Source organism: Pocillopora damicornis, chromosome 8, assembly GCF_964200805.1.
Source record: "Pocillopora damicornis chromosome 8, jaPocDami1.2, whole genome shotgun sequence".
Lineage (NCBI taxonomy): Eukaryota > Metazoa > Cnidaria > Anthozoa > Scleractinia > Pocilloporidae > Pocillopora > Pocillopora damicornis.
In genome coordinates, this window is record NC_142677.1 from 7,596,926 (window position 1) to 7,622,532 (window position 25,607).

General features: G+C 37.2%; 2 protein-coding genes across 4 annotated transcripts; both read right to left on the reverse strand.

The window, feature by feature from the left end:
• Positions 1 to 3,549: 3,549 nt before the first annotated feature.
• Positions 3,550 to 20,668, reverse strand: LOC149041223 (DBH-like monooxygenase protein 1). 2 transcript variants are annotated; one of them, XM_089180110.1, is made up of 14 exons: positions 18,401 to 20,668; positions 17,655 to 17,801; positions 17,235 to 17,405; positions 17,020 to 17,103; positions 16,282 to 16,467; positions 16,037 to 16,139; positions 15,737 to 15,900; positions 15,387 to 15,462; positions 15,145 to 15,230; positions 6,126 to 6,164; positions 5,714 to 5,773; positions 5,358 to 5,485; positions 4,341 to 4,470; positions 3,550 to 3,976 (listed from the first exon to the last, which is right to left on the reverse strand). In XM_089180110.1, the coding sequence occupies exons 1-14, from the start codon at positions 18,668 to 18,670 to the stop codon at positions 3,800 to 3,802; spliced, it is 1,821 nt and encodes a 606-aa protein (XP_089036236.1). In that variant the 5' UTR covers positions 18,671 to 20,668; the 3' UTR covers positions 3,550 to 3,799. The 2 variants fall into 2 exon arrangements, with proteins under 2 accessions (XP_089036236.1, XP_089036237.1); XM_089180111.1 differs by lacking the exon at positions 4,341 to 4,470 and having other exon boundaries at positions 18,401 to 18,921.
• LOC149041224 (uncharacterized) lies at positions 7,777 to 13,773 on the reverse strand. 2 transcript variants are annotated; one of them, XM_089180114.1, is made up of 5 exons: positions 13,391 to 13,773; positions 12,933 to 13,002; positions 12,322 to 12,425; positions 11,948 to 12,057; positions 7,777 to 7,914 (listed from the first exon to the last, which is right to left on the reverse strand). In XM_089180114.1, the coding sequence occupies exons 1-2, from the start codon at positions 13,634 to 13,636 to the stop codon at positions 12,958 to 12,960; spliced, it is 291 nt and encodes a 96-aa protein (XP_089036240.1). In that variant the 5' UTR covers positions 13,637 to 13,773; the 3' UTR covers positions 7,777 to 7,914; positions 11,948 to 12,057; positions 12,322 to 12,425; positions 12,933 to 12,957. The 2 variants fall into 2 exon arrangements, with proteins under 2 accessions (XP_089036240.1, XP_089036239.1); XM_089180113.1 differs by lacking the exon at positions 12,933 to 13,002.
• Positions 20,669 to 25,607: the final 4,939 nt, after the last annotated feature.

Genomic DNA, 25,607 nt, shown 5'->3' on the forward strand with positions numbered 1-25,607 from the left:
GGTTTAAGCAAATTAAGACAAGACAGGTTGTAAATCCACAAGCTTTCGATTTTTCAGTTATAATGTTTCGTTAAAACGGCAAGAACGAAATTTGAAATAACAGTGGTAGAGTCACATCGGCCAAAAGAAATTACTGTAGTAATAATCAGTCTTTTCAGACTTTATAGGCTCTTCATCTCGTAACTGGCAGTTGGTAAAAACGTAAATAATCTGTGAAGAGTTGTTCCTCAATCAAATGTCTCAGTCTGGTTCGTTAAAACTAATGTGTTACTTTTGCCTTTATCACGTTTTTGGTACGAAATTTTCGTTCATTTGCTAATGAACTGAATCGAACGCTCTTACTCTGTCGATGGATCGAAACTGATCAAGAAGAACTTGGTGGACACTGCGCTAATAGATTTACCGCAAACAGTATCAAGGCAAGACAGACCAATCAGTTTCAGCGAATTAGCATTTGACTGAAAAGCGACTTATCGCTAAATTTGTTGACGACTTTCACTACAGCAGTCGAAACGTTACTGAATAAATGATTTCTTCGCATTGTCTAGTCTTACAGAGATAAGAGCTACTAAAAATTACGATGGACCTGTTATCGTGCCTCGCGCTTGGCTGTTTTACTCTGGTCACTAAGTTCTTCTTTACCCTTTGTGGCTTGATGCCTCTTAAATGTGCTCAACTCGAGCCCAGGGTCATTTCGGCTCTTTGTTAACGGTATGGGCGTGTTCCTCTAATTCTAATTGATCAGCTTAGATCCATGGCTTCAGTACATTAGTATTAGTGACTTTAAGAAAACCACGACGGCAACGGCGACGAGACCGTGGCGGAACAAAAGGTCTAATGAGCAAAACAACAACGAAACACGTGCATTTGAAAACTTTGCACATTTTTCGCCGTCTCATCCAGGACGAAAACCAGATTCGTGGAAAGAGGTTGCTGGGAGGGCCAATAGTTTCAATGGTTATCTGTGACAATTTACCCTCTACATTAGAAAACGAGGTCAGGATTGAATTAGCCCGGTCCTGCACCTGGGAGAATCTGGGAAAGGGAAAAGTTGACTCAACTGTGAGATGTTGCTCTCGGTCTTAACCAATTACTGAACAGCAAAGGAGAAAAGAAGGGAAAGCTTACATGAATAAACAGACAGAAGGAAAAAGCCTGATGACGGACACGTAAATTTTTAATTTTAGCGTAATCGGCCGCACATTCACGATTTTCTCGCCCATCGCAAAGATATTGCATAGCGTTACATCTGAAATTTAGACACTACCTTCAGTGTGCATCAATGACCTTTCAGTCAAACAAAAGTTAGAAAGTAAATGGTGTCTCGAAAATATCATTTACCTCAATTCTTACTTCTGTTTACTTTTGCAGCAGGTTTTCCCATTGAGAGACTTAAATAAGATTAGATTTTGATCACTTTTAATCATTTACATATATGTAAATTGTTGATGTGAGACGTACGATGACAGAAAAAAATCCGAAATCATAAAGGTCCCGTGGATCAATTTCATTTCCCCTCCACTTCAAAATTACATTGTGCACGGAGGAGAAGGAAAATTTTTCAAGCACTCCTTACTGATGGAGAACACTATCAAGTGAGTGCACTATTGTATGATTGCACGGTTATCGCACAATCCCGATTCCAAAGTCTGCAAAATGTAATAACTTATTTAAGACCCTGATAGACAACATCTAAAGACAGGTCAAAACGTTGGGGTTCAAACGTTGTACGCTTTGAGGGTAGTACGTAGCATTGGCCAAGGAAGGGAGTAACCTCTTCACTCCACTGACTGATCTTTTATTACTGCACTCAAGTCTCACGTAAGGAAGAAGGGAATTGGAGACTAGCGTACACTTGTACAATTTTAATGTGCGCAGTAAATACTGCTAAATGGGTTTACAGACTAAAGAAAAATCATTCACATTGCAGAAAAGTAAACCTACCTGAAGACTACCTTGAGCTGATCCCTCTGTATTGTACAGCGCAACTTGTTCTGCGCGTAAAAACACGTAATCAGGCGAATAAGCGCGCGCGTATTCCGAGAAAACGATATTGTTTTTCGATCAATAGACCAGATAGAGGCGTACTATGGTCTTAAGCTATGAAACGAGCGCATTGACTTATATTTTGATTGCAGAATTTTGGTGTACAAATTATCTCTTTTAATTTGTAGATTAATCATTCATCGATGGAAAAAAAAAGATATGACTGAAGGCGTTCACGAAGCCCGTAATTCCATGATGCAAATTATGACCTTGAAAGCAACGACTCGAGGAACGTTGAATCGATGTCGTTTTAAAATTGCGTGATTTTCCCGCAAATTATATCTCAAATTGTTCCATACGCTCGAGACTTTTTAACCAATCATTTCTTTTTCAAATGTCACTTTAAAATCCTTGCTTCCAGTTACCGCAAAATAGACCGTAAACCGATGAAATACTGTGCCTGATTTATACTAGTACTAACGTAGATGAGGTGAGTTTGGCCCGTCATATTTTTTAAACAAGGTAACCTTTCCTTTTTTTGTCGTATTTCTCGATACAGACATTTTTGGAGAATATTAAAGCACAATTTCAAAAAAAGAAATTCGATGACCTTTATCTATAAGGAATCACCATAAGACAACCCCACCGAATGAAAACAGATCAAAGGGCTAATGCTCGAAACATGAGGTTTAGAAACTCACAAAAAATCGGTAATTGTTTGTGCTAGAAAGGCATAAAAATCGGCGTTCTTTGTGCTAAAAGGGCCTTTTCGGTCGGACGAATGTGTATGTCAAAGAGGAAGGAAACGTTTGGCATTTAATACGATTTTTCTCGTGGAACTTTCGTTCCCCTCCGGACAACAGTGTTTTTTGTTTTTTTTTTGTTTTTTCGGACATGATTGGATAATAATAAAAATAAAAAATGATAATAGTACTAATAAACTTTGTTTACCGAGGATTACATCCATTAATGATAACTCAATAGTTAGATAATCTAAAAATAGAACAAACCAAAGTAAAACGAAGAGATAAAGAAGTTTGATAAATTGAAATCAATATTTGTAGTTGATATCAAATGTTTAGTTACAAAGCTTTTTCAGTCTCGTTTTTCTAGGAAGGTCTCTCAAAAGGCGCCTCTGTGACTATGTCTCTATAACAGATGGTTCTGTTCCGTTCCATCGACGAGTGGCACTGGAATGGAATTTTCTGAGGCCTTGATTTTTCTTGTTCATAAGCATGATAAGATAATTTCTTTTTGAGGTTCTCGTGTAGTGTTTTGACTAACCTTAGTGTAGTTAATATAAGAGGAAAGATATTCTTAACCATGGTCATTGCCGATTTTGTGAAATTGTGCGAATGATGTCGTCAATAGGAAGCCAACCTAATTTAGTAAATAACATAACTGAATTGTCCTGGAAATTAACATATAGCATCACTTTGGCGCAGCGTTTCTGTAGCCGTAACAATTTATTCAACTGTTATTTTGAACAGTTACCCCATATTGTGCAGCAGTATGCAAGAACTAGTTTTATAAGGGAATTATAGAGTAATCGAGAACACCAAGTGCAAGGTGAGGGAAATCAGAGTTTATTTTTCCGTTTGCCTTAGCCGTTAACGTCACTGTAAAAAAAAAAAACTCACTAATGCGGTAAGTGATGTATATCTATGTCTACTTCGGCAGACTTCATCCTCTGAGAGATCATCTCTAGGTTAAGATATGGAGCCAACACGGGTTTTAGTGCAGTTTGTAAACTCTAGCAATTTGGAATATACATAGTTTTGAACTGTGGTCATGATGGCATATCTTTGATCGTTCACATCAACACGAAATAGTTAATGAACAGAGATATTGCTGTAGAGTATGAGGTCGTTACCAAGAAGGCGTCTCCAACGGGAGGGGCTGGTGTCGTGCTTTGTTCACGGCAGTTGGACTGTCGGGGAGGTAAGGGCTTCGTGATCTTTGGAATCGGATATGTGTACTTGTCAGGTCTCTGGAAAGGAAATAATTAACAATAGTTCAAAGGAAAACTCAGCGCTGTACACTTACTTTTACTCCTCTAAAGAGGTGGCAGACTTACTGTTGCAGACTGAGTCAGATTGAAGATAAAGAAAACTACGATTACAATGAAAATTATGCCTATAGCCAGGCATCTACTTTCCCAGATTAAGAGGGTCCTCTCCACCCAATAGACAAGCACACACACCCATGATCATACACCCATTATTTGTCTTGTTTTATCATTTCGACATTTTTTCATGCACCTTATGTCGGGATCTCATTAGCACCCTCAAGAATTGCACTGTACGGTAATGTTAACTGTAGCGAGTTTCGTGCCCCCTAATGAGTTTACTGACCGCGGGACAATATGTGGAAAATGTCTCTGCTTCATCAAATTTCTTCCTCAAGTCAGACACCAATTCCTTCGTCCATGAGATATTTGCCCCAATGAGAGGATTTGACCATTTTGACCCCTTTAAGGAAGGGCTAGACAAAGGAAAATTAAAGTTAAAAATATATTGAAACCAAACATTGCTTGAAACAAGACATGCTATACCTCTACGATTTAATAGACAATCTTTGGTTTAACTCCGCAATCATGTTCTTTTCTTTAGGTGTTATGGTGTGTGCTTTACATTTGCTCCGTGTTCTTCAACTCTTTTCGTATTCGCAAACATTTCTTTTTGCAGTTTGCTTTGAGTTTTGTTCTCTAGGCTGTTATAAGGATAATACTCTGTCAGACAGTCATGTGCTTAAATTCATTTGTTGGTCAATTTTCACTGTGTGAGTTGACTAGAACGCCAATGAGATTTATCCAGCTTCTTGACGACTTGGCAAAGAAAGGATGCCAGTCATGATCAACGCTGAATGTTCTATTACCTTCAAGAAACTTGCTGGACGGATTAGTTCTATTCACGCGAAGAATGAAATTCGCGGATATAGGCTATGATAGAGCCCCTTGTAAAAGAAATTCATTTTCTCCTTTTAGAGGGGGGGGGGATACCTTAGCACGATATTATAGGAATGAACCAAATACACAAATAGCATATCTAGGAAATAATTACAATGCCCCGAATACCAACACTTTAGTGTTAAACTTCGTACTTTATTATTTAGGCGATGACGGTACTTGTGAAATTAAGTAGGGATGGGTGATTATTCAGTAAAATAGCTCCCTAAAACAGGATTATTATTGAGAAATGCGAAAGATTTCAGGTGGCAAAGCATGCAACACTGGTTTTTCTTGAGCAGTTCTTTGCACTTTGATGCTCCGTTTTGATTATTTTCTCGACAGACGTACTAAGGTGGTTTCCTGGAAGCAGACCAGATCTACTTTCAACTTTACTTTAACAAGTATGTATTAATTCACTTACAAGTGTTCTTTAATGAAGTCGTGCACTGGCTTACGTAGGCTGCTGAGGCAATATGCTGTAGCATTCACCATTCGGGGATAGTAAAACATGTAATTCAGACACATTTCTTGAGTGGTGGAGATACCAGCCTGTAAGAGGAAGAAGAGTACATTATCTTTTAGTCTGTCATGAAGCATATACAGCAAAAATCAACGATGGCATGTTTTTATTGCAATCTCTTGAAATATAGATTGAGAGAGATGTCACTGTTAAGAGGAAACCAACACCTCGGCTGGCATAAGTCTGAATTCTGAATGCCGTCCTTATTCTTAGAGAGACTACTTAGTGATTTTTGAGGGCTCAGATATCGCACTTGCCTGCACGAGTGTATCGCGATCCATCGTCTCGTATTTGCAGAAATGAATTAAGTCGTCCCCCTGAAGGATAAGAAAGACGTCAGTGAAGAAAACGAAATGTATGGTGATCATCTGGAGGCCAGTTCACAAATCTCGATCTGATAAAAACAATCAAACACAAATTAACTTAATCTAACTTGATTTTAAAAAGGAACGTAAAATAATCATATACAATGTTATTCTTTTATCAGATTTTTTCCATCGCATTTGCTCATTTAAATATTAATTTGAAATGGTTGCGTGGAAAGCTTGAGTGCATTGAATAAATCAGTGGGACACATCGTCTAACTCATATAAATTTTTACGCGTTTATGTGCTGAAATCAAATGCAATTCTAAGAAAGAGTGGCACTAAAATCAAAGTTTTCTCAAACCGGTTTGATGTGAGCCTCTTCTCTTAAAACTTGTATATCCTGCGAAACAACAAGTGAAAGTTAACTTTTGGAAAATGAATAAACGTTCTTTTAATGAGATCATTTGGCAGCTTGGTAGCCAACAATGTCCTATGGCTCACGTAGTAGAAGATATACTAAGGCACTTATTAGAATGTATCACGTTTCGACACCCGAAAGGAGCACTTGAATCTTAATTACTTTTTCCCCACATGCAATCGCGTAATTTCTCAGAGAATGGTCACAGTTCTCAGTAAGTTAAGGTTATGGTTATAATATGACTTCCGTAAGCGATAACTGGCAAGTAGCAGAGTTATCTTATACGGTCGCGATAATCATTGATGTTGTTACCAACTGGGTAAAATAAAAAAATTTATATCGAAAATTAGAGGATTCTGGATGTCGTGAAAAAATTAGTAGTTCCGATTGGACAAATTGATTCAAGTGAAATAAAGGACAAGTTGAAGAGGGAGCAGCATACTGTTGCAAATTGTTTTTTGAAAGAAGCCATGTGTTATACACATGGAGAAAAGATATATTTAGGTGTCCTTAAACATGGATTAATCCTGTCTTAAACTTAGGTTTAATAAGTTTAAGTTGATGTTTAAGTCACTTATACCTAGATTTAAGTTGGACTTAAACCTGGCTTATACTATCTTAAGGCTAAAACTTAATGCAGGTTTAAGTGCACATTAAATGTGTCCAAAACATTCCTGTATGTTTAAGTACTGTTTAATTGAAGTAAACAGAGCTCAAACATTTAATGTTGTCAAAGTACCATTTAATGCTAATTAATCTGCTCAAAATTTGTTGCTTATTTTAGTTTTGAATCAAATTTGTGAAATCAGTGAAATATTATTGTTTTGTTGTTTCATTACTAAACTGCCACCCACCAGGTCACATATCACACTAAACAATATATGTTTCAAATTTCTTTTACTTTAAATTCACTGGTACACATTCTTAAAGCTACTGCCTATTTGCAATTAACCCTTTAACTCCCAGGAGTGATTAACAAGTAAATTCTCCCTAAGATATCTTTACCTTATCCAGCAAAGAGATAATGAGAATTCTCAAACTTATCAGGTATAGGTCTTTGTCTTGATATCACACCAGATTCTCATAACTAAGTTACAGGGAAATATGTAGCAGCTAGAGAGGATAGTTACCAATCAGATCTTGGGAGTTAAAGGGTTAAAATGTCACACATACCTAGCTTATTTATGCTTGACAGGAACAAATTTTCCCCATCATAAGTCAATAAATTTAACAATACTTGGAAGAAACTATCCCTGTGATCTAGATGACAATAATTTGTTCTAACAAAACAATTACTTCAGTTTGCCATTAAATACATGATAAATAAATGAATAAAAAGTAGAAAAAGTGTTAAGTATTTTTTCAATCACAACTCTTTGTTTATCTGCCTGACAGCCCAAAGTGGGCCAGCAGGTGCAGGCCTCTCCGACATGCCACCAACACTCCTTGGCTTAGCCATTGCCCTGGCATGGGGGGTCAAATTATTTTTGTAGGTTCTGTCTAGCCTGGCTTTTGCATTTGTCAAGCTTGTTCTTTCCCATGATAGCTTCTTGGTTACATATCTTGCCAGTTTCTTTTCTTTTTCACCAGTAATGAAATCTTCTTGCTCCTCATAATCTGATTCTTCACTACTCATATAATCAATGTAAAGGATTTCACTATAATACTGTTTTTCTTTTGGTGTCATAGAAGCTTGTAGCACCTCATAGGATGACTGACGCCGTTCCAGTTTCTAATGGAACAAAAAGCAACAATTTAGTCATTATTTAGTTAATAACCAGACCAAATTATATCTATGAAACATATAATTTATTGTCAAATAGAAATACTTTTCTAACTCAAAATGATATCCCACAAAAGATATAAAATATGAAAATAACAATCAGCAATAAATAGAACTCCCGGAAAAAAATTCATGCTACAAAACAGTACTAAATTAAAGCAAACCCATATTATTTGGTTAACTACCAGCAAGGTTGACTTTTCTAATTAATGTGTATTTATACACCAGTTGTAAACATACCAGTCCAACCTACAGTGTATGACAAATTTGTGCATGGCATTGTTTCATTTTTTGTTGCTGTATATTATCCCACATTGTAAATTGTGTTTTCAAACTATTATTATGTTGGTACAATGCCATGCACAAATTTGCCACAGTATTAAACAACACTTGTTGTCAAACTGAATTGAAACGTTTGATTCAGAAGCCATGCTTCAGCCACACTATCTTGAAAATTTATTCTTGAATATAGGTTTACCCTGGTGAAAATCTTTCAAGGATCTTTAAGGATCTTACAAGATCTTCATGAGGACCTTTGAGGATCCTCTTGAGGATCCTCATGAGGATCTTCAAAATTCTTGTTAAGATCTTCAAGGATCCTTCATTTTCTTGTCAAGATCTTCAAGGATCTTTCGTTTTCTTGCCAAGATCTTCAAGGATCTTTCATTTTCTTGCCAAGATCTTCAAGGATCTTTCATTTTCTTGCCAAGATCTTCAAGGATCTTTCATTTTCTTGCCAAGATCTTCAAGGATCTTTCATTTTCTTGCCAAGATCTTCAAGGATCTTTCATTTTCTTGCCAAGATCTTCAAGGATCTTTCATTTTCTTGCCAAGATCTTCAAGGATCTTTCATTTTCTTGCCAAGATCTTCAAGGATCTTTCATTTTCTTGCCAAGATCTTCAAGGATCTTTCATTTTCTTGCCAAGATCTTTGAGGATCTTTCATTTTCTTGCCAAGATCTTTGAGGATCTTTGACTTTCTTGACAAGATCTTTAAGGATCTTTCATTTTCCTGTCAAGATCCTTGAAGATCTTGTCTGGATCTTCAAAGATCTTTACATGAACTTTGAAGATCCTTTAAAGATCTTTGAAAATTCTTTGAGGATCTTCCAAATTCTTGTTAAGATCTTTGAGGATCTCTCATTTTCTTGCCAAGATCTTCAAGGATCTTTTTGAAAATTTTGAAGATCCTTAAAGATCTTGGAAAGAAAATAAAAGACCCTTAAAGATCTTGGCAATAAATTGAAAGATCTTTTGAAGATCTTAGCAAGAATGTTATAGAACCTTTGAAATTTTGACAAGAAAATAAGCATACTTAAATCCTCATACTAAGTTAAAAAGAAAAATTGAACCAAACATAAAAAAATGAAGATAAAACTTTTTTTTATTGCTAAACAAGAATTACCCATCCTCTTCTAGTAGGACTACTTCTACACTATTTCTGTTCAGACTTTAGATTAGTACTAAGATTTTCATTTTCCAAAAAATCTGGCAACAGTCCAGCTCAAAGATAAGAAGACCAAAATGTATGTGTTAAACTTGTCTAGGACTAGACTATGACCAGACTCAGACTACTCTTACAGAGGGGGTAAACATGAAAAAAAAGGCAAACAAGAGTACTTCAATGACTATATTTCTGAACCATATTAACCTATATACCAAAGGAAAGCTTAGGAATCACACATACTGAATATAACTAATATGTTGCCCTAAACTAATTTGTTATTTGACATCAGATCAATTTGTCCACCACATGGTGTGAAAAACCTAGGTATACTTGAGAAAAGATAACTTCACAAAGACTGCATGAAATCAAGTGTTTTTAGTGTCAAAACAAAGTACTAGGGTCGTTCTTTTGGATGAGCTGAGGAACTTTTGGAGTCGTTTATATTATGGGCACAGTGCCCGTTCAAAGTTCACCGAGATTATTAGGTGAGTTATTCCACAATATCTTACTTAAAATTCAGCTTATAGAGAAACTGTCAGCTTATCCAACTCAACTCAGTAAGAGGATACAGCCCTGAAAACTTCAGATTAATTGAACTAATACATCCTGAGGTACAAAATAAGTGTTTTCGGGAATTTATATGACAACCTCTAAAAGAGCTTTTTAAGTTGGTTACACAGAACCAAGTAAATTCACACCTTCTTCAGAAACATGTCCTTCAGTGAGCGTCGAGGAGAATCTCTCTAGATCGATAAGCCTGTATCCTTGTCCCTGTAACACATCATTTGCATCCTCACTCTCCAAGAGCTCAGAGTAAGAATCATTAGGCGAGGATGGCATCTTCATTTTCTTTCCAGAAGTACCAATGAATTCTTTTCATTCAGCCCCAGAGTCAGAGCAATCGCGAGACCTGCTTGGAGTTTGATTGACGATTTCGGTTGTTTCTGTCTCTCTTTTCGCTTGTTTCTGAACTCCAGAAAACGCCTTTCCTTTACTTTTATTTCTGTGTACATTTTCCCTTTAGTTCCGACCATTGTCGATGATATTTGCCGTAACAACGAGCTTCTTATGTTTTTATGCGACCGTTAAAAATCTCGGCGCGTATAAATTCCTATCCCATAATGCAAAACCTTATTTGTTGTCATGTAAGTAGTCACAAAGTTTCCCGAAAGCCTCGAGCATGGCGTTCCTATGCGGTAACCTTCATTAGTCACTCATTCCACAATAATTTTCTGCGAAAATTCCTTGTTGTGTTTAAATTATAAAACAGTGAGCCCTCAATTTACAATTTTGTTATGTTTGAAATTACTTGAGGATTTCAAAGGAACCTAATTCATAATGCAGAGATGTGGTAGAGATCTTGACAAAGTTGCCTTTGAGATCCACATCAAATTCAAAAAGGATCCTTACAAAGAGCTGTACAAAATCATGAAATGAATCTTTTAAAGATATTTGGAAGATCCTTTTCAATTCCTTGAGGATCTTGAAGGATTGTAGAACAGATTATGCAAAGATCTTGACTAGGATCCTTGTAACTCCTAATCAAATTCTTAAGGATCTTAGCAAAGATCTTAGCAGGATCCCTAAAAGGTTCTTTTGAAGGTCTTTAAAAGATCCTCATTAAATCCTTGAAGATCCTGAAGGATCCTTGAAAAGATCCTGCAAAGATCTTGACTTAAGGATCCTTGTAAGATCCTGATCAAATTCCTAGGGATCCTGGCAAAGATCTTTACAGGATCCTTGAAAGGATCTTTTGTAGGTCTTTAAAAGATCCTCATTAAATCCTTGAGGATCTTGAAGGATCCTTGAAAAGATCTTGCAAAGATCTTGAGTAGGATCCTTGTAAGATCCTGATCAAATCCTTAAGGATCCTTGCAAAGATCTTAATAGGATCCTTGAAAGGATCTTTGGAAGGTCTTTAAAAGATCCTCATTAAATCCTAGAGGATCTTGAAGGATCCTTGAAAAGATCTTGCAAAGATCTTGAGTAGGATCCTTGTAAGATCCTGATCAAATCCTTAAGGATCCTTGCAAAGATCTTAATAGGATCCTTGAAAGGATCTTTGGAAGGTCTTTAAAAGATCCTCATTAAATCCTTGAGGATCTTGAAAGATCCTCAAAAAGATCCTGCAAAGATCTTGACTAGGATCCTTGCAAGATCCTGATTAAATCCTTAAGGATCCTTACAAAGATCTTGAAAGGATCCTTGAAAGGATCTTTTGAGGGTCTTTGAAAGATCCTTGCTAAATCCTTGAGGATCTTGAAGGATCCTTGAAAAGAACTTTGCGAGGATCCTTATGAGGATCTTTGTAATATCCTTTGAGGATCTTTATCAAATCCTTGAGGATCTTAACAAACGTTTTTGCTTACAAAGATCTTTGAGGATCTTTTACAGATCCTTTAAAGATCTTTTAAAGATCCTTGTCCTTAAGGATCTTTGGCAGGTCCTTGTCAATCCTTGAAGATCCTCAAAGATCCTGTGAGGTTTTTCACCAGGGTAGCATGGCAAAAGCAAGACAACTTAGCTAGTCCTTACATTTAGCAAACGCCTGCTCCTTTTGCACTTTTCTTTATGCTCTTCATTTTTCCCTTTTCTTATCCTCTGCTCTCTTTATTTAGTTGTTTTGAAGTACCGATAAAACTGAGCTGTTGAGTTAAAAACAATAATTATTATCGCTGCATGATATCCTAAAATTACAATACAATGACAAGTCTATGTGTATATGTAACATTAGCTTATGGATATATATTAATTAAAAGAATTAATGCTGGTAATATTGTGTTTTCCCTCTCAGTTGTTAAGTTTTCTGTCCAACATATTTCAGAAAATTTGTTTGATTTTGCACAAGGTAAATGCTTCTTGTTCTAACTTGCACACAACATTAAAACTTGATTCCTGTAATGTAATACCTTCCATTTGTAAGTCAGTCCATAGGCAGCTTTCTCCTCCATGCTCTTTTTTCAGTACTTCTTTCACTTTTGTAAAAATACTCTGGTTTCTCTCTGACTGTGGACTGTAATAAAAATGAGAATATTATTTTTGTTTTAAACAATAGCCAGAGGCAGTTATAATAATATTATTATTATTCAGCCAAAAAAGGAAATAATAATTCAAGTAAAGCAGTTATACAAGAGGGACAATTTTCTAATCACTGCTGGTACAGTACAGAAGCTACATGCTTTTTACACCTTCAAACTAACATTAGGATTTCTGGTTCTTGGAGGGAAAAGATTTCTCAAAACAAAAATTTGCATGTATTAATTTATCAGCAACATAATAGTTGAAATAACACATTCTAAAAGTTTACCACCTCCTACTCCCAATTGGAATATTTTACACTGGCCCCAGACTCTTAACACTGGCCTCAAAACAGATAACTAACAGTCCCTTAGAAGAAGCTGGTCAGAGAGATATTTAGTTCTTGGTGGTAAAGTTTTAATTCTAATATCTTGCATGCCATCTCTCTTAGTGCCTTGCTATTTAAACACATCATCTTATGTATGGTAAAAAAATAACATACTCCTCATCAATGATGAAACCTTGTGTCACTTTTTTTCTACCATCTTTTTGTAGATGAACCGAAACCGTTTCTGGAAGATAATATGGAAGAACATCATATGTCAAAAGTCAATTCAAACCACAAACTTGTTTATTTCTTTAATAAGGGTCAGCAGGGTTTTTGGGTAAACAGTACACAGTGGAATCTTAAACTGGGTAAACAGTATTTTTGCCAAATGCTTGCGAAATAGGCACAAGAATTCAGCACAAGGATGTTCCAACTTTGTGATAAGCACTAGAACCAACATCTACACATATTGTGCTTTAAGTTAACACAGAACACGCGTGGTGGCGGAATGGCGGTGTCTCTGAAGACACGTTTTATGCTTCTGATACACCGCAACTGAAAATCTGAAACACAACTTAACGGTACTAAAGTTGAAAAAATTTATAACCTTAAAGTAATTAAAGAATATTTACCCTTAAGTCATTTGGAATCACAACATTTGATTCTCTGCGAGAGCTTTTAGAACGTTTGTTGCCTTTCTTCTTTGCCTGCCCTTCCAGACTCGCAAGTTGGTTCCACAGCTTTGCATTTTCTTGCTGAAGGACTGCATTCGTATCTTCTAGTTTCTTTTGCCCTTCGAGAATCGAATCAATCCTTCTACTCATTCTTTCCATAAGAACAAGCTGTCTCTCTTGAACTGGATCGTTTGCAGCCATCATCCTATCGAGGAAGAATCCAAACACGTACCCGCAACGAAACGAAACTCGACCGAGTGAACGAACGACAGTGAAATATCAAATATCCCGCGATTATAGTTTTGGACATTTGATTGGCGTTCATACGGTATTTGTCATGCGCATAACGATCTCGGCCTCACTCTGGGGACGAGACATACCGCGTCCTCGATACAAACGCGCGCTTTTCAACGTTCAGTTAGAGATGTCTGGTGACGTTTGCAGTTCAGAGCTGTTCACTTCATGCTCAGAAATCCCGGTTTCCTTGTTCAGCAAAACCAATGCTTGGGAAGTTTTAATACCCTTTGTGTGTGGGACGCAAATAACTTTGAACCTAAAGCATCAAGCTACTTTTTGCCTGTTTATAGGATACACAGTCTTTTTGCTGGAGCTTATTTAACTCTTGACAATGTAAAACTCATGGCAGTTTGCCCTATTCCACGCCGTGCCATTATTTTACCAGCCAGTTATTAACATCAATCTACATTCACATGTCGTTGTTGTTTTTAATATATTTAACAATAAATATTATTCCCCTTAGTGGTGGTGGATATTTAATGAGCTGTGAAGTATATACCAAACCAGTGAGATAAAAGAATTATAAATTTATATCTCAGAACATATATCCGCAAAAAAAAGTTTTTCACACTTCAGCTTAAGCTGGGAAGTGGATAGCACATGCATGTACTATCCTGAGTTTGAGTAGCCAATCAGAGCGTGCAAAAAACACTGTCCACTGGTTTGGTATATACTAAAATTATATGGTTTTGAAGAAATGTACCTTATTTGCTCAGGTTAGTCAAATTCCCTGTGCAACCACCTTCCTTTAGTGAAACAGTTTCCAATACAAGAAATCAAGTCTCTTGTTCACAATCAACAAACACAGTTTCATTACCCAAAGAATTGAAAAAGCAATAAAATCAGTAGCGTGAAATATTGTGGCTTTACTAAATACATAATATTAATATTAATCTATGATTAATTCATTGAAGGTTGCTGGAGGCTGCTCTCGCATGGTTTCTGGTTCTGGTGAGAGATTATGTCAATAAAGTAGACTTGGTGTACACCAAAAGATTTGATGTGTTTTGAAGGTCCTTAAACACGGCATAAATATTATGATAAATTTGATGTTGTATTTAAGGCTCCTTTAACTAGACCTTAAATCTCCCCAATAGGTTTAACGTTAGATTTAAGGTGGTTTAAAGTAACCCTAAATCTTTCAAAGGATTTAAGTACGGTTAAAATGACTTAAACATAGCTTAAATCTCAAAGTCGATTTAATTTGCATTTAAGAATGCTTAAACCTCGCCTAAACAAAGGTACATTTTTAAGTCATGTTTAAGTTTAGTAAACATGGCTTAAATTTGTCTTTGGGTTTAATAGTTGTTTAATTTTACTTAAATGACACTAAAATTTGGCATTTTACCCAGTGATAATTCTTGTGCATTCGCCAGATGCTAATGGTGGATCTTGTGCCACACCATATAAATTACCTGAAAGTTAAAATCATAATGGTCATCTCTCGCAATTTCTGGTAACTCAATTCCATTGCGAACATGCTTTGTCCATGTTGCACGCCCTGTGGATGAAAACAAAAACTCAGTGATATTTAAGTTTGGCTCCATAATGACGTACGACTGTCAACAGAACGTGGAAACATAAGACAGACAGGCGTAAATATAAACAAACAACAACCACTACTTCTAAACAACAAAAGCAGCGCAAGGTCACTTACCCTGCAGATGGGTGTGAAGAAGGGCAGCAAACACTTTTATTCCTTTTTCAGGGAGCGTAGTCGCCTGCAAGTCTTCCTAAGAAAAAAAAGGTGCTTTATGTTAATTGCAGAAGTAAATTTATGACACACGTTCCTAGGCACTGTGCGAACTTAAATGCACCGTGAATAAAAAAAAAGGTGAAATCATAATCTGTTAACCACCTGTGTTTTGCCCATTTTCGGAGCCAGCTTCACCATACTGCCATGCATTGTTTTTTTTTTTTCGGTTTTTGTTTTTGTTTTTCTTTTTTTTCTAAACTCTGGATTGCATTGAGATGAATTTAATAAATTATTATGAACATTTGAGTTACCTGATAGCATTCTTTGGGGCAATAACCCACAGTCAACCAAGATTCCTGTTTTGGTGGGATTATCGCAAGGTCAGTTATATCTTCTCCAACAGACATTATTCCAGCATCGTACTGACGGAGATGAGAAGTGTAGTAAAAACGAACCCCTGAGCTGTCTCTTCGTCCTATTTGACAAAAAATAAAAGATATTGAGGGAATGAGATATTTTATGGCTGAGGGCAAAAAACTACACCTCTTAATACTTCTTCTCCTTAACTAAAAATGAAAACGGATAAAAAAAGCAAAATGTGAGGTGCCAACCTTCAATTGATTTGGGATTGTCGTAGTGTAGTTCAAGCAAAAGTGTTCTTGGCGAGTCCGACGTACCAACTGGATATCCAGCCTTCGGTGGATAATAAAATGCCTGTTTGATAAAATATATATATTTATATGTATATATATTTCTTTAGGAATAGTAACGAAAAACCTTTCAAATCCAAAATGTTTCAAATTAAAAGTTCATTTCCTAAGATGAACAAGTCCATTTTATAAGTTTTATATCTTACCGTACCACCAACAGCCCAAGCAGCAACGACACTGTAGCCGTAACAATGTCCTAGAGGCATATTGGGTGTTTCTTGACAGTCAAAACCAGAACCATACAAGGTAGCATTACTAAAATTCCCATAACATTCGTAGACGAGTAAATGATGCACGATGCCTTCGTTTCCAGGTGTTACATATGGCTCAAACTATAAAAGATGAAAAAACTGAAAATTCTCCGAAAGCGACACCAACATCAATAGTGGAACGCTTTACTTCTACTTAATGATTACTTAATACGAGGAAATCTCTAGAATGCCACTAAGAACCAAAACGTTTGTGAAACCCTGGGCTAATCGGCACACCTTTCGTAAACCCACCTTAGGTTCTTCCTTATTCCTAGATATTTCGTAACCCGCTATTAGCTAACCACTCAACTTTAAAGTGTGGCTTTTTCTGACACGACTAATAATAAGTGGAGAATTTTGAAATGCATTAATGAAATGTCAAAAGTTGTTGCAATGTCACGAACTCTCACCGGCTACGAAATTGCCTTTCCTTGAAGAACTCAGTTGGAGCGTCTAAACAATTTGTTATCAGCACATTTCTGAAAATGCAAGTTCATAATTTTTCGAACATTCAAGTTCATTTTCGTAAGAATTTACGCGGTGGCCTTCTGCATTGATCAATGACTTAACCATAAGAAGAGATAAACGGATGAAAACAGGTTTTATTGCAATGTTTTGCACTGTTGTACTCACCTTTGTAATATGATGCTTTGATTTGAACTCGGGTAGTTGGATAAGAGAACACCAATAAGTCGTGCGCTTTTTAGGAATCGTTATCTGAAAAAAAATGTATATCTCTGTTTTGAGTAGGCTTCAAACTCCCTGAATGGACACTCTACAATCTTCGCTTTCGATAACGTTCTCCACTATTTAAAAAACTAAAAGAAGAACTTTTATTTGTAACTAACATTTCTATTTGTGACGTAAAACTGCTTCCACCCGATTTCGTTAACTTGTTTTTTGTCCATGTTGTTAAGAAGTAGAATGCTCTTCGACCCGCGGAATGTATGTTTCTTCACATCGTCCTCAGACGTGGGGTCCTCTGCATGATATGAAAACACAACCTTAGTGGTGCCTTCCTGTAAAAGAAAATGAACCGGGAAATAGCAATTTACTTGATTTGCTTTGAAAAAGAAACAAGAAAACATAATTAATTAGCGCTGAACAGTTGAATGATGTAGCGATAAATGTTATATCAACATGATATACAATTTATTCAGACACAGTGACACTGCCTTTAAAAGGCAGTACAATTACTTTTTTAGCCATGATTAAACATTTTGGCTGAGTTGGCGGCAAAAAAACGAATAGGCTATGTTAAGGATTACCTCAATCTTCCTGTCGCGAGGATCACAGGTGTCAAATGTCCTACTAAATCTCAACACAGTTTTCCCTTCGCTTTCCTCAAACCCAGTTAAGTTGTAGTTGTTTTCTTTGTCCAACGGTGGACAGCTTTGGGCATCAGCAAAACGGTCCTTCAAAAACAAGTCAATAAAACGAGATCAAAACTAACCGTGGTTATCTATTTTTCTAGGCCAAGCTTCATTCACAGCTTAACTGCAGACTATTCTGTAATGAAAAATGTACAGCTTTGAAGGGCCAACTCTTTTGAAAAAACAGGTAGTTGCTCCTTTTTGATTTTGCTTACCAACGACAACGTATAATACAAAACTGTTTTGCATAACTTAAACAACAAAAAAATCTTAGATGCATCAGTTTACCTTGATATACAGACAGGTTAGCGTGACAACGGGTCAATGTTGTGCTGATACCGCTAATAATGTAAACAGTGTTCACAGAAGAGCAAATCTTTGCTTGAACAGCATTTAAATTCCAATGTTTCCGTGCAACTACGAATACGTCCTAAATTTAGGCACTGGTTTGAAAGTGTTGGAAGTTTTGATTCAAATAGAAATGGCTAAAAATGCAGTTTTTAACGTCGCTTTGGCTGTTTGTTTATTCATCTAAATCTGGATGTCGTGATGGCGTTAACTCCTTCTTTTCTCTGTTAACCTTCTTTTTTCTGCCCAGAAATCCACCGTGACTAATGTCCTTTCGGCAAAAATTCACTTACCGTTAGGTAACCCTTGGAGTCCTTCACCCATCCGATAACCATGTCGCTTCCGGCCATATTTCCATTACCCGAAGAGATGCCGAAACCAACCCACCCTGTTGTTGCTGCCTGAACTGCAAAGGATACGGTTTCATTTTCCCAGTTCACCGTCCAGAACAGTTTCATTTTCTCGTAAGTATCTAAACCTGCTTCGTGAGCAAACTCAGCAGACAAATCAGCGCCATTGGCAGGGACCAAAGCTGAAATTGCTATCAACATTAAGGAGAACATGTTGCCGGCATAAGCTTGCTGCCGCTCTTTTGACAACTAAACTTGGAGGAGTCACTGAATATTACGTAGATCGTTTGTTTCTAAGAGACAGATGCACGTGGGGATCACGAACTCATTGTGATTGGGCACACATCTTACCCCACGACCTCTAGAACTTCCCTCCTAAATAAGGAAACTAAGGTCAAACCAACGCTGACGGCCATCCCTCTACAACGACCACCTCTTCGCACCGAACATTTTTATTTTTCCCTGAATGACAGTTCACTTGGGCCTTTTTCCCTCTAGACACTCTTCACAAGGGAAAGGCCGCTAAGGTGCTGCGTGAATGCTGCATAACATCTCCATGACCATAAGTTAATCACTAAGTGGACGTTTGACAAAGTAAAATGCGTGACAAATCAATCGGGCACACAATCCTTGACAGTGTTATACAGAGGCGTAATAAATGTCTGTGTAACTAAAAACAGCTGTTCTGCAAACTTGTATCTAATCATTCTGAATCACTCGTTTCGTTTTGTTATTATTCTGAACATGAGCTTTTGGTTTCCGAAGAATTTCTCTGCTTTGATTCAGTTACCTTTTTTTATTTTGTACGTGTCTTGGTGTTGTTGTTGATGTTGTTTTGCTCAGTTGTTTTGTTTTCTTCTTTTTTTTTTAAGTTAGAATGCTCTGCCCTTCAGAAAAAACAGAATTCACGCTGCACGTACCCTCAATTAACCGCTACCTAACGACAAAATTTTCGTTCCTTTCTTCCCAAGTTAGACTTTGTAGAGAGGTTCGAACAGTAGATGAACAGTAATGAAGGTGGATGTGAAGATAAACTTCCCTTGTTGCCTGGTAGTAAGTTCCCTTGATTAAGCCAGAACTTCAAACGGAGGATCAGATAGATGGAATCCCCAGTACCATCTTAATTGATCGTGCCTAACGACATTAATATCCATGTTTGTAGCTGGAATAGAGAGCAACTAATGCCCCAGTTTGTTGATGCTAACTTTTACTGAGAAGCATGAAATAGTGATAATTTGTTGGTTGTCAGGGAGGGAGCACAATCTGTGGTTGGTTTAGTGCGACCTCCTTATATGTCCGAGATTTCCGAGGGTGAAACTACGACAGGAGGGGTGTAATCTTTGTCGTGTTTCCATCATTTTAAAAGGAAAAGTTTGTGTAATTATTGCATTAGTAGTTTCACACTAACAACACACAAATACCCGATACATGCTGACTGGATAAAAAGAAAGGGTTAATGGCCTCTACTAATTACCTAGGTAAAAAGAAAAAAAATTTACAGAGGTTGGCAGCTATACTGCAACAACGTCAATGCTTTGAAAACCTGAGTAGTGCTTTTTACTCGTCTTTTGTTTGACAAGACACGCTAAATATAAAGATTCAAGTGAAATGCTAATGATAACACCGCAGGTCACTGAAAAGCACATCATTAACCGAGAAGTTTGCCGAAGAATTGAACGAAAATTTAAATAGATCAACTGACCCTGTACACGCTACTTTTACGAAATGAGTCAGAGTAGATAAACCTATCGTATTTCACTTTAGCGCTCAATAGTTTCTACTTCTTTTGTTCTCTTTGAAAACCCAAAGGGCGTTTGCGCTTAATATTAAAAGTTTGCAAGGTCAGAGTTACAGCTGCCCTAAAACCACATACTCTGCCTTATCAACGAAAAGTCTAGACACCCCTTTGAGGTTTTGCATTTCGTTTAATCCCACTTTGAGGGTTGTAGCATCATCACCTGGTTTTACAGGGTTGTGTGACACAGAGGTATGCGTCAAACAAGGGTATTAAATGGAATTATACTTTTTCGGATGTAACTCTTATCACTTCAACGCGAAAATTTAATAACACAGAATCTTTGACTCAGATTAAATCTACTTAGAAATGTTTGAAAATAACACATATTGAAGGAGCTGACGTCTGGTTCGTTAAAACTGTTGTTCGTTAAAACTTTTGCCTTTATCACATTTACTATACGAAGTTTTCGATCATTTATTAATGAACTGAATCGAACGCTCTTAATTTGTCGATGAATCGAAATTGATCAAGAAGAATTAGATGGACACTGCTCTAGTAGATTTACCGCAACCAGTATCAAGGCAAGGCAGACCAATCAGTTTCAGCGAATTAGCATTTGACTAAAAAGCAACTTATCGCATGAATTTGTTGACGACTTTCCCTAAAGCAGTGGAAACATTAGTTAATGGTAGCTTTCCAATCGAAATTTATTTACATTTTCCATTCTTACAGAGATAAGAGCTACTAAGAATACGCAACCAGTATCAAGGCAAGGCAGACCAATCAGTTTCAGCGAATTAGCATTTGACTAAAAAGCAACTAATCGCATGAATTTGTTGACGACTTCCCATAAAGCAGTGGAAACATTAGTTAATGGTTAGCTTTCCAATCGAAATTTATTTACATTTTCCATTCTTACAGAGATAAGAGCTACTAAGAATAACGAAGAGCGTGTTATCGCGCCTCGGGCTCGGCTGTTTAACGTGGGTCACTAAGTTCTTCATTACCCTTTGTGGCTTGATGCCTCACGAATGTGCTCAGCACGAGCCCAAATTCCCTAAAGTTAATTGCGTCGTGATCACGGCAAAAGCAAGAGGCAGTTTACCTATCGATTTTCATCAGCTCTTCATGGACAATTGCATTGTGGGAACTATTGTAAGGGGAACCACTCTGCGCACCAGGTTTTGGCACAGAGAAGCAGGGAACCAGATTCATGGACAGAGGTTTCTGTGGCGGAGTTGAAAGTTTTTCTTAGACTACCAATTGCTATGAGTATCCACCGCGCGCCTAGTTTGATAGAAAACTTGTCAACCGATCAGGTTTTATGTGGTCCGGCTTTCTCGAGAATAATTGCTCGGAACGGATTTCTTGAAATTTATACAATATTCATCCTGGTGATAACTCCAAAATGTCCTATCGTGGAGATAACAACTTAGGCAAACTATTTAAGGAAAAGAATTCCTAAATGATTTGAACATCAGCTTTAGGTTGAATTACAATTCTCATCAAGTGCAGGCGCTGGACGAGGCTATGATCAAATATAAAGATCCAAAATCCTTGGAGCAGTATTCGCCAATGAAGTAGATCAGCCGGGCCATAGCAATTTGCTGGGGGAAGATAGTTCCAATGGTTATCCGTGAGAATTTACCCTCTACATTGGCAAGTGAGGTCAGGATTGAATTAGCCCGGTCCTGCACCCGGGGGAATCTGGGTAAGGAAAAGGTTTACTCAACTGTGGGATGTTACTCTCGGTCTCACACCAGCTACTGAACAGCAAAGGAATAAAAAAGGGAAAGCTTACATGAATAAACGAACAGGAAGACAAAGCCTGATGACGGACACGGAAATTTTGTATTTTAGCGAAATCGGCCACACATTCACGATTTTCTTACCCATCGCAAAAGTATTGCATAGCATTACGTCCAAAATTTACATACTACTTTCAGTCTGTAACAGTGATCTTTCTGTAAAACAAAAGTTAGAGAGTAAATCGTTTCTTGAAAATATCATTCACCTCAGTTCACCCAATTCCATTCTAGGAAATTCTAAGTAAATTGCAGTTTTGCCATTTACAATTTTTACCTTAGTTCTTGCTATTTTGAAAGCACATGGATTGAAATGTTGAAATATCCTTTCATCTCCGTTAAAACACAGAACCTTGTTTTATCTGCAAGTTAAGTTTTCCAGTGTAAGTCCTTTCCATTTAAGACTGTCGAAGCAATTTTTTTATCATTGGCGTGCTACTTTTACCCACCACCACATTTAACTAGGAGGTCAGATTCAGAAAAATGTTCTCCCAGCCTCTCTTCAGAGAAATCAATTGCTATAACTAATATAGCGCTTCTTGATAAATAAAATGGCTTAATCTCTCATTCTTGTAAGCTTTTCACTGTCTCTTTATAATCAGCAGTGAGTAAGTAAGGAAGAAGGGAATTGGGAAATGGTAATAATAATAATAATAATAATAATAATAATATTAATAATAATTTAACTCTTATATTGCGCGCTTTCCATGACATGACCAAGCGCGCATTACATGATTTCTATCTATGGCAATTTAACACAGGGTATCTAACTGATAATTATTTAAAATATACTATGATAAAATTAAAATATACAACATATATTAAGATACTAGTAATTATCGTGATAAAAATGAATGAAAAGCTTCCCTAATTTAATGGCAGGGTATCTAACTAAGAGCGATGGACGAAGGGCTAACGCTCGAAACGTCAGCTTTTTTACCCTTTACGGTGGCTAATTTACGTTTTCAACCCGGTTGTTAACACTAAATTACCTTTCGTCATTTACAGTGACACGCTGTGTACGATCCGCAAGGTACGACGCAAACCATTCTAGTACCTTGCCATCCGCACCAAATCTCGACGTGTTTAGAAGAGTGTCGTGTCGAACAGTGTCAAAAGCAGCGCTAAGGTCAAGGAGAACTAACAAAGTGATCTTTTGCGCCTCCATATTCAACAAAATATCATTCTTTACTTTGAGCAGTGCTGACTCGGTGCTATGGTTTCGCTTATACGCGGACTGGAGTGGCATATGCAAATCATTAGTTGTCATGTGGTCAATGAGCTGCTTAGCCGCTGCCTTCTCTGACAGTTTAGAAACATAAGGGAGGTTGCTTACTAGACGGAAGTTATTAAAAGCAATGTCAAGTCCACACTTTTTAAGCAGCGGTTTTAGTAAAGCCTCCTTCCAATCGCTTACGAAAACGCCAGATTCTAATGACAAGTTAATCATGTTCGTAATCACAGGTAACAGCACATCCAAAACGTCTAAGACTACCAAAGTAGGCATTGGATCCAGCAGACACGAATTCTTGGCAGCTTTCTTGATGAGCTCAGGGACTTGCTCTTGAGATAACGTTTTAAAATTGGCCAATGTGACATCAGCATACGTATCAGAATCAGCACACCCCTTTTCTCCGGCTTTTGACATCTCCGAAGAGCTCTGCATATCAATTAACTGATTAATCTTATCGATCTTTTGCATAAAGAAATTTCCAAAATCTTTGGCGAGATCATCTGGAGCTATATCCTTTGGAAACGGCACCTCAGACGGTTCACACAGCAGCGACTTGGTGGTGCGAAACAAGTTCCGTTGATTTGAACTGTTCTCAGCTAAGAGATTAGTATAACACTCACAGCGCGCGCCATTCATAACAAACGTCGCGCGATTTCATGGTATACACTTGTACAATTTTAATGTGAGCAGTAGTTAATGTTATACGTGTTTACGGACAAAAGAAAAATCGCTTGAATTTAAGAAAACCTTATACCTAAAGACTGTCTTGAGCTGATTCCTCAGTATTGCACTGCGCATCCTGTACTGCAGCTAGAAATCACATAATCAGGCGCGCATTCTGAGAAAACGGTATTGTTTTTCAATCAATAGACCAGGTAGACACGTGCGATGGTCTTTATCCCTAAAACGAGCGCGGTGAAATATTTTTATTGCAAATTTTAGATTATCTCCTTTAAATTGGAGAAATTAAAAAAAGTTCAGTGAGGGGAAAAAAACATATGACTAAAAGCGTTCACGAGGCCCTTCACTCGAGGATACAAATTATAACCATCGAAGCAAAGACTCGAGCAAGGTTTTGAGCCGATGTCGTTTAAAACTGCGTTTTTCACAAATTACATAACAAATTATTCAATACGTTCGAGACTTTCTATCTACCATTTTTTTCAAATAAAAAGTATTGCTTCCAGTTACCTCAAAATGAACCGTGAACTGATGAAATGACGTGTGTGATTAATACCAGTACAGGCATGAATAGGATGAGTTTGGCCGTCATATCTCTTCCACAAACACGGTAACCTTTCTTTTTCATCGTATTTCTCGAAACAGACGGACATTTTTGGGACACTTAACGACAATTTTTAAAAAAAAATTTCCGATCAGCTTTTTGCTATGAGGAATCACCTTAAGACCAACCCACCGAATGAGGACAGATCAAAGAGCTAACGCTCGAAACATGAGGTTAGGAAACTCGTTACCGAGTCCTAACTTATTTCATAAACCTGAATTATCTCCACACCGACGCAGCACCACAGTTTCTCTAGAAACTTAATCTCTTCAAACAATGAACAATTTTGCTCAGTTCTATTGGACTACAGTATATCTAGGTCACTGCATTAGCTATTGTGATTCATAAACTGCTTTTTGCACCTCATGATGGAATAATGACGCTCACACATGTGTATACATTATACCTTTGCTCTTAATACTGTTTTTTAAAACTCATTAAATTAGGATTCTGTCTATCACTTTGTTCTAATTTATTCCAAAGATGGGGCCCAAAGTATCACAGAGAGTGTTTTTCCATAGTGTACTGTGCGAAAAAGTGGAAAAATTGAAATCAGCGTTCCTCAGATTATGTCGTTTTAGTACTTAATATTTCTGTAATGTAAGTGGGCATAAGTCCGTTTTTTTACTTTATACATGAAAATGGCGATGTTTTGTAACCGTTATTGGGGCACACTTAGTGGACCTGCTCTTGTTAGTAGCTCGCTGTAGGTCTCCGATTTGGATTCAAAGACTGCCCTGAGTGCCCGCTCTTGAATTCTTTCCATTCTCTTCCCATCGGATGATTTGCAAAAGTGCCATACAATATCACAATATGTAAAGTGGGGCGAAATATAAGACAGACACAACTGCAACTCTTCAGACCATGGGATTAACTTAAGTAGTCCCAGTAACACCCCAACCTTTACAGCTCGTTTTCTTGCAAATATTACTGATATGTTAACTAAATGTCAGTTTGTTGTCGATGGTTACGCCAAGAATTTTGAGATAATCAATTGATTTAACTTCGTGTCCATCGAATTTCATCGTCAATTCATATCCAGGGGTTTTCTTGGAATGATGTAGATCTATAGTAAGGATCTGGTATTC

Bases quoted from the DNA above. Each gene is read 5' to 3' on its own strand.
- LOC149041224 (XM_089180113.1), bottom strand. From the start codon at position 13,636: ATGATGGCTGCAAACGATCCAGTTCAAGAGAGACAGCTTGTTCTTATG. The intron at 12,426-13,390 runs GTAAATATTCTT...TTTTTATTACAG, and splicing joins TGATTCCAAATGACTTAAGG to TCCACAGTCAGAGAGAAACC.
- LOC149041223 (XM_089180110.1), bottom strand. From the start codon at position 18,670: ATGTTCTCCTTAATGTTGATAGCAATTTCAGCTTTGGTCCCTGCCAAT. The intron at 17,802-18,400 runs GTAAGTGAATTT...TTGTTTTTGAAG, and splicing joins ACTCCAAGGGTTACCTAACG to GACCGTTTTGCTGATGCCCA. The intron at 15,901-16,036 runs GTTGGCACCTCA...TTTGTCAAATAG, and splicing joins CAATCCCAAATCAATTGAAG to GACGAAGAGACAGCTCAGGG.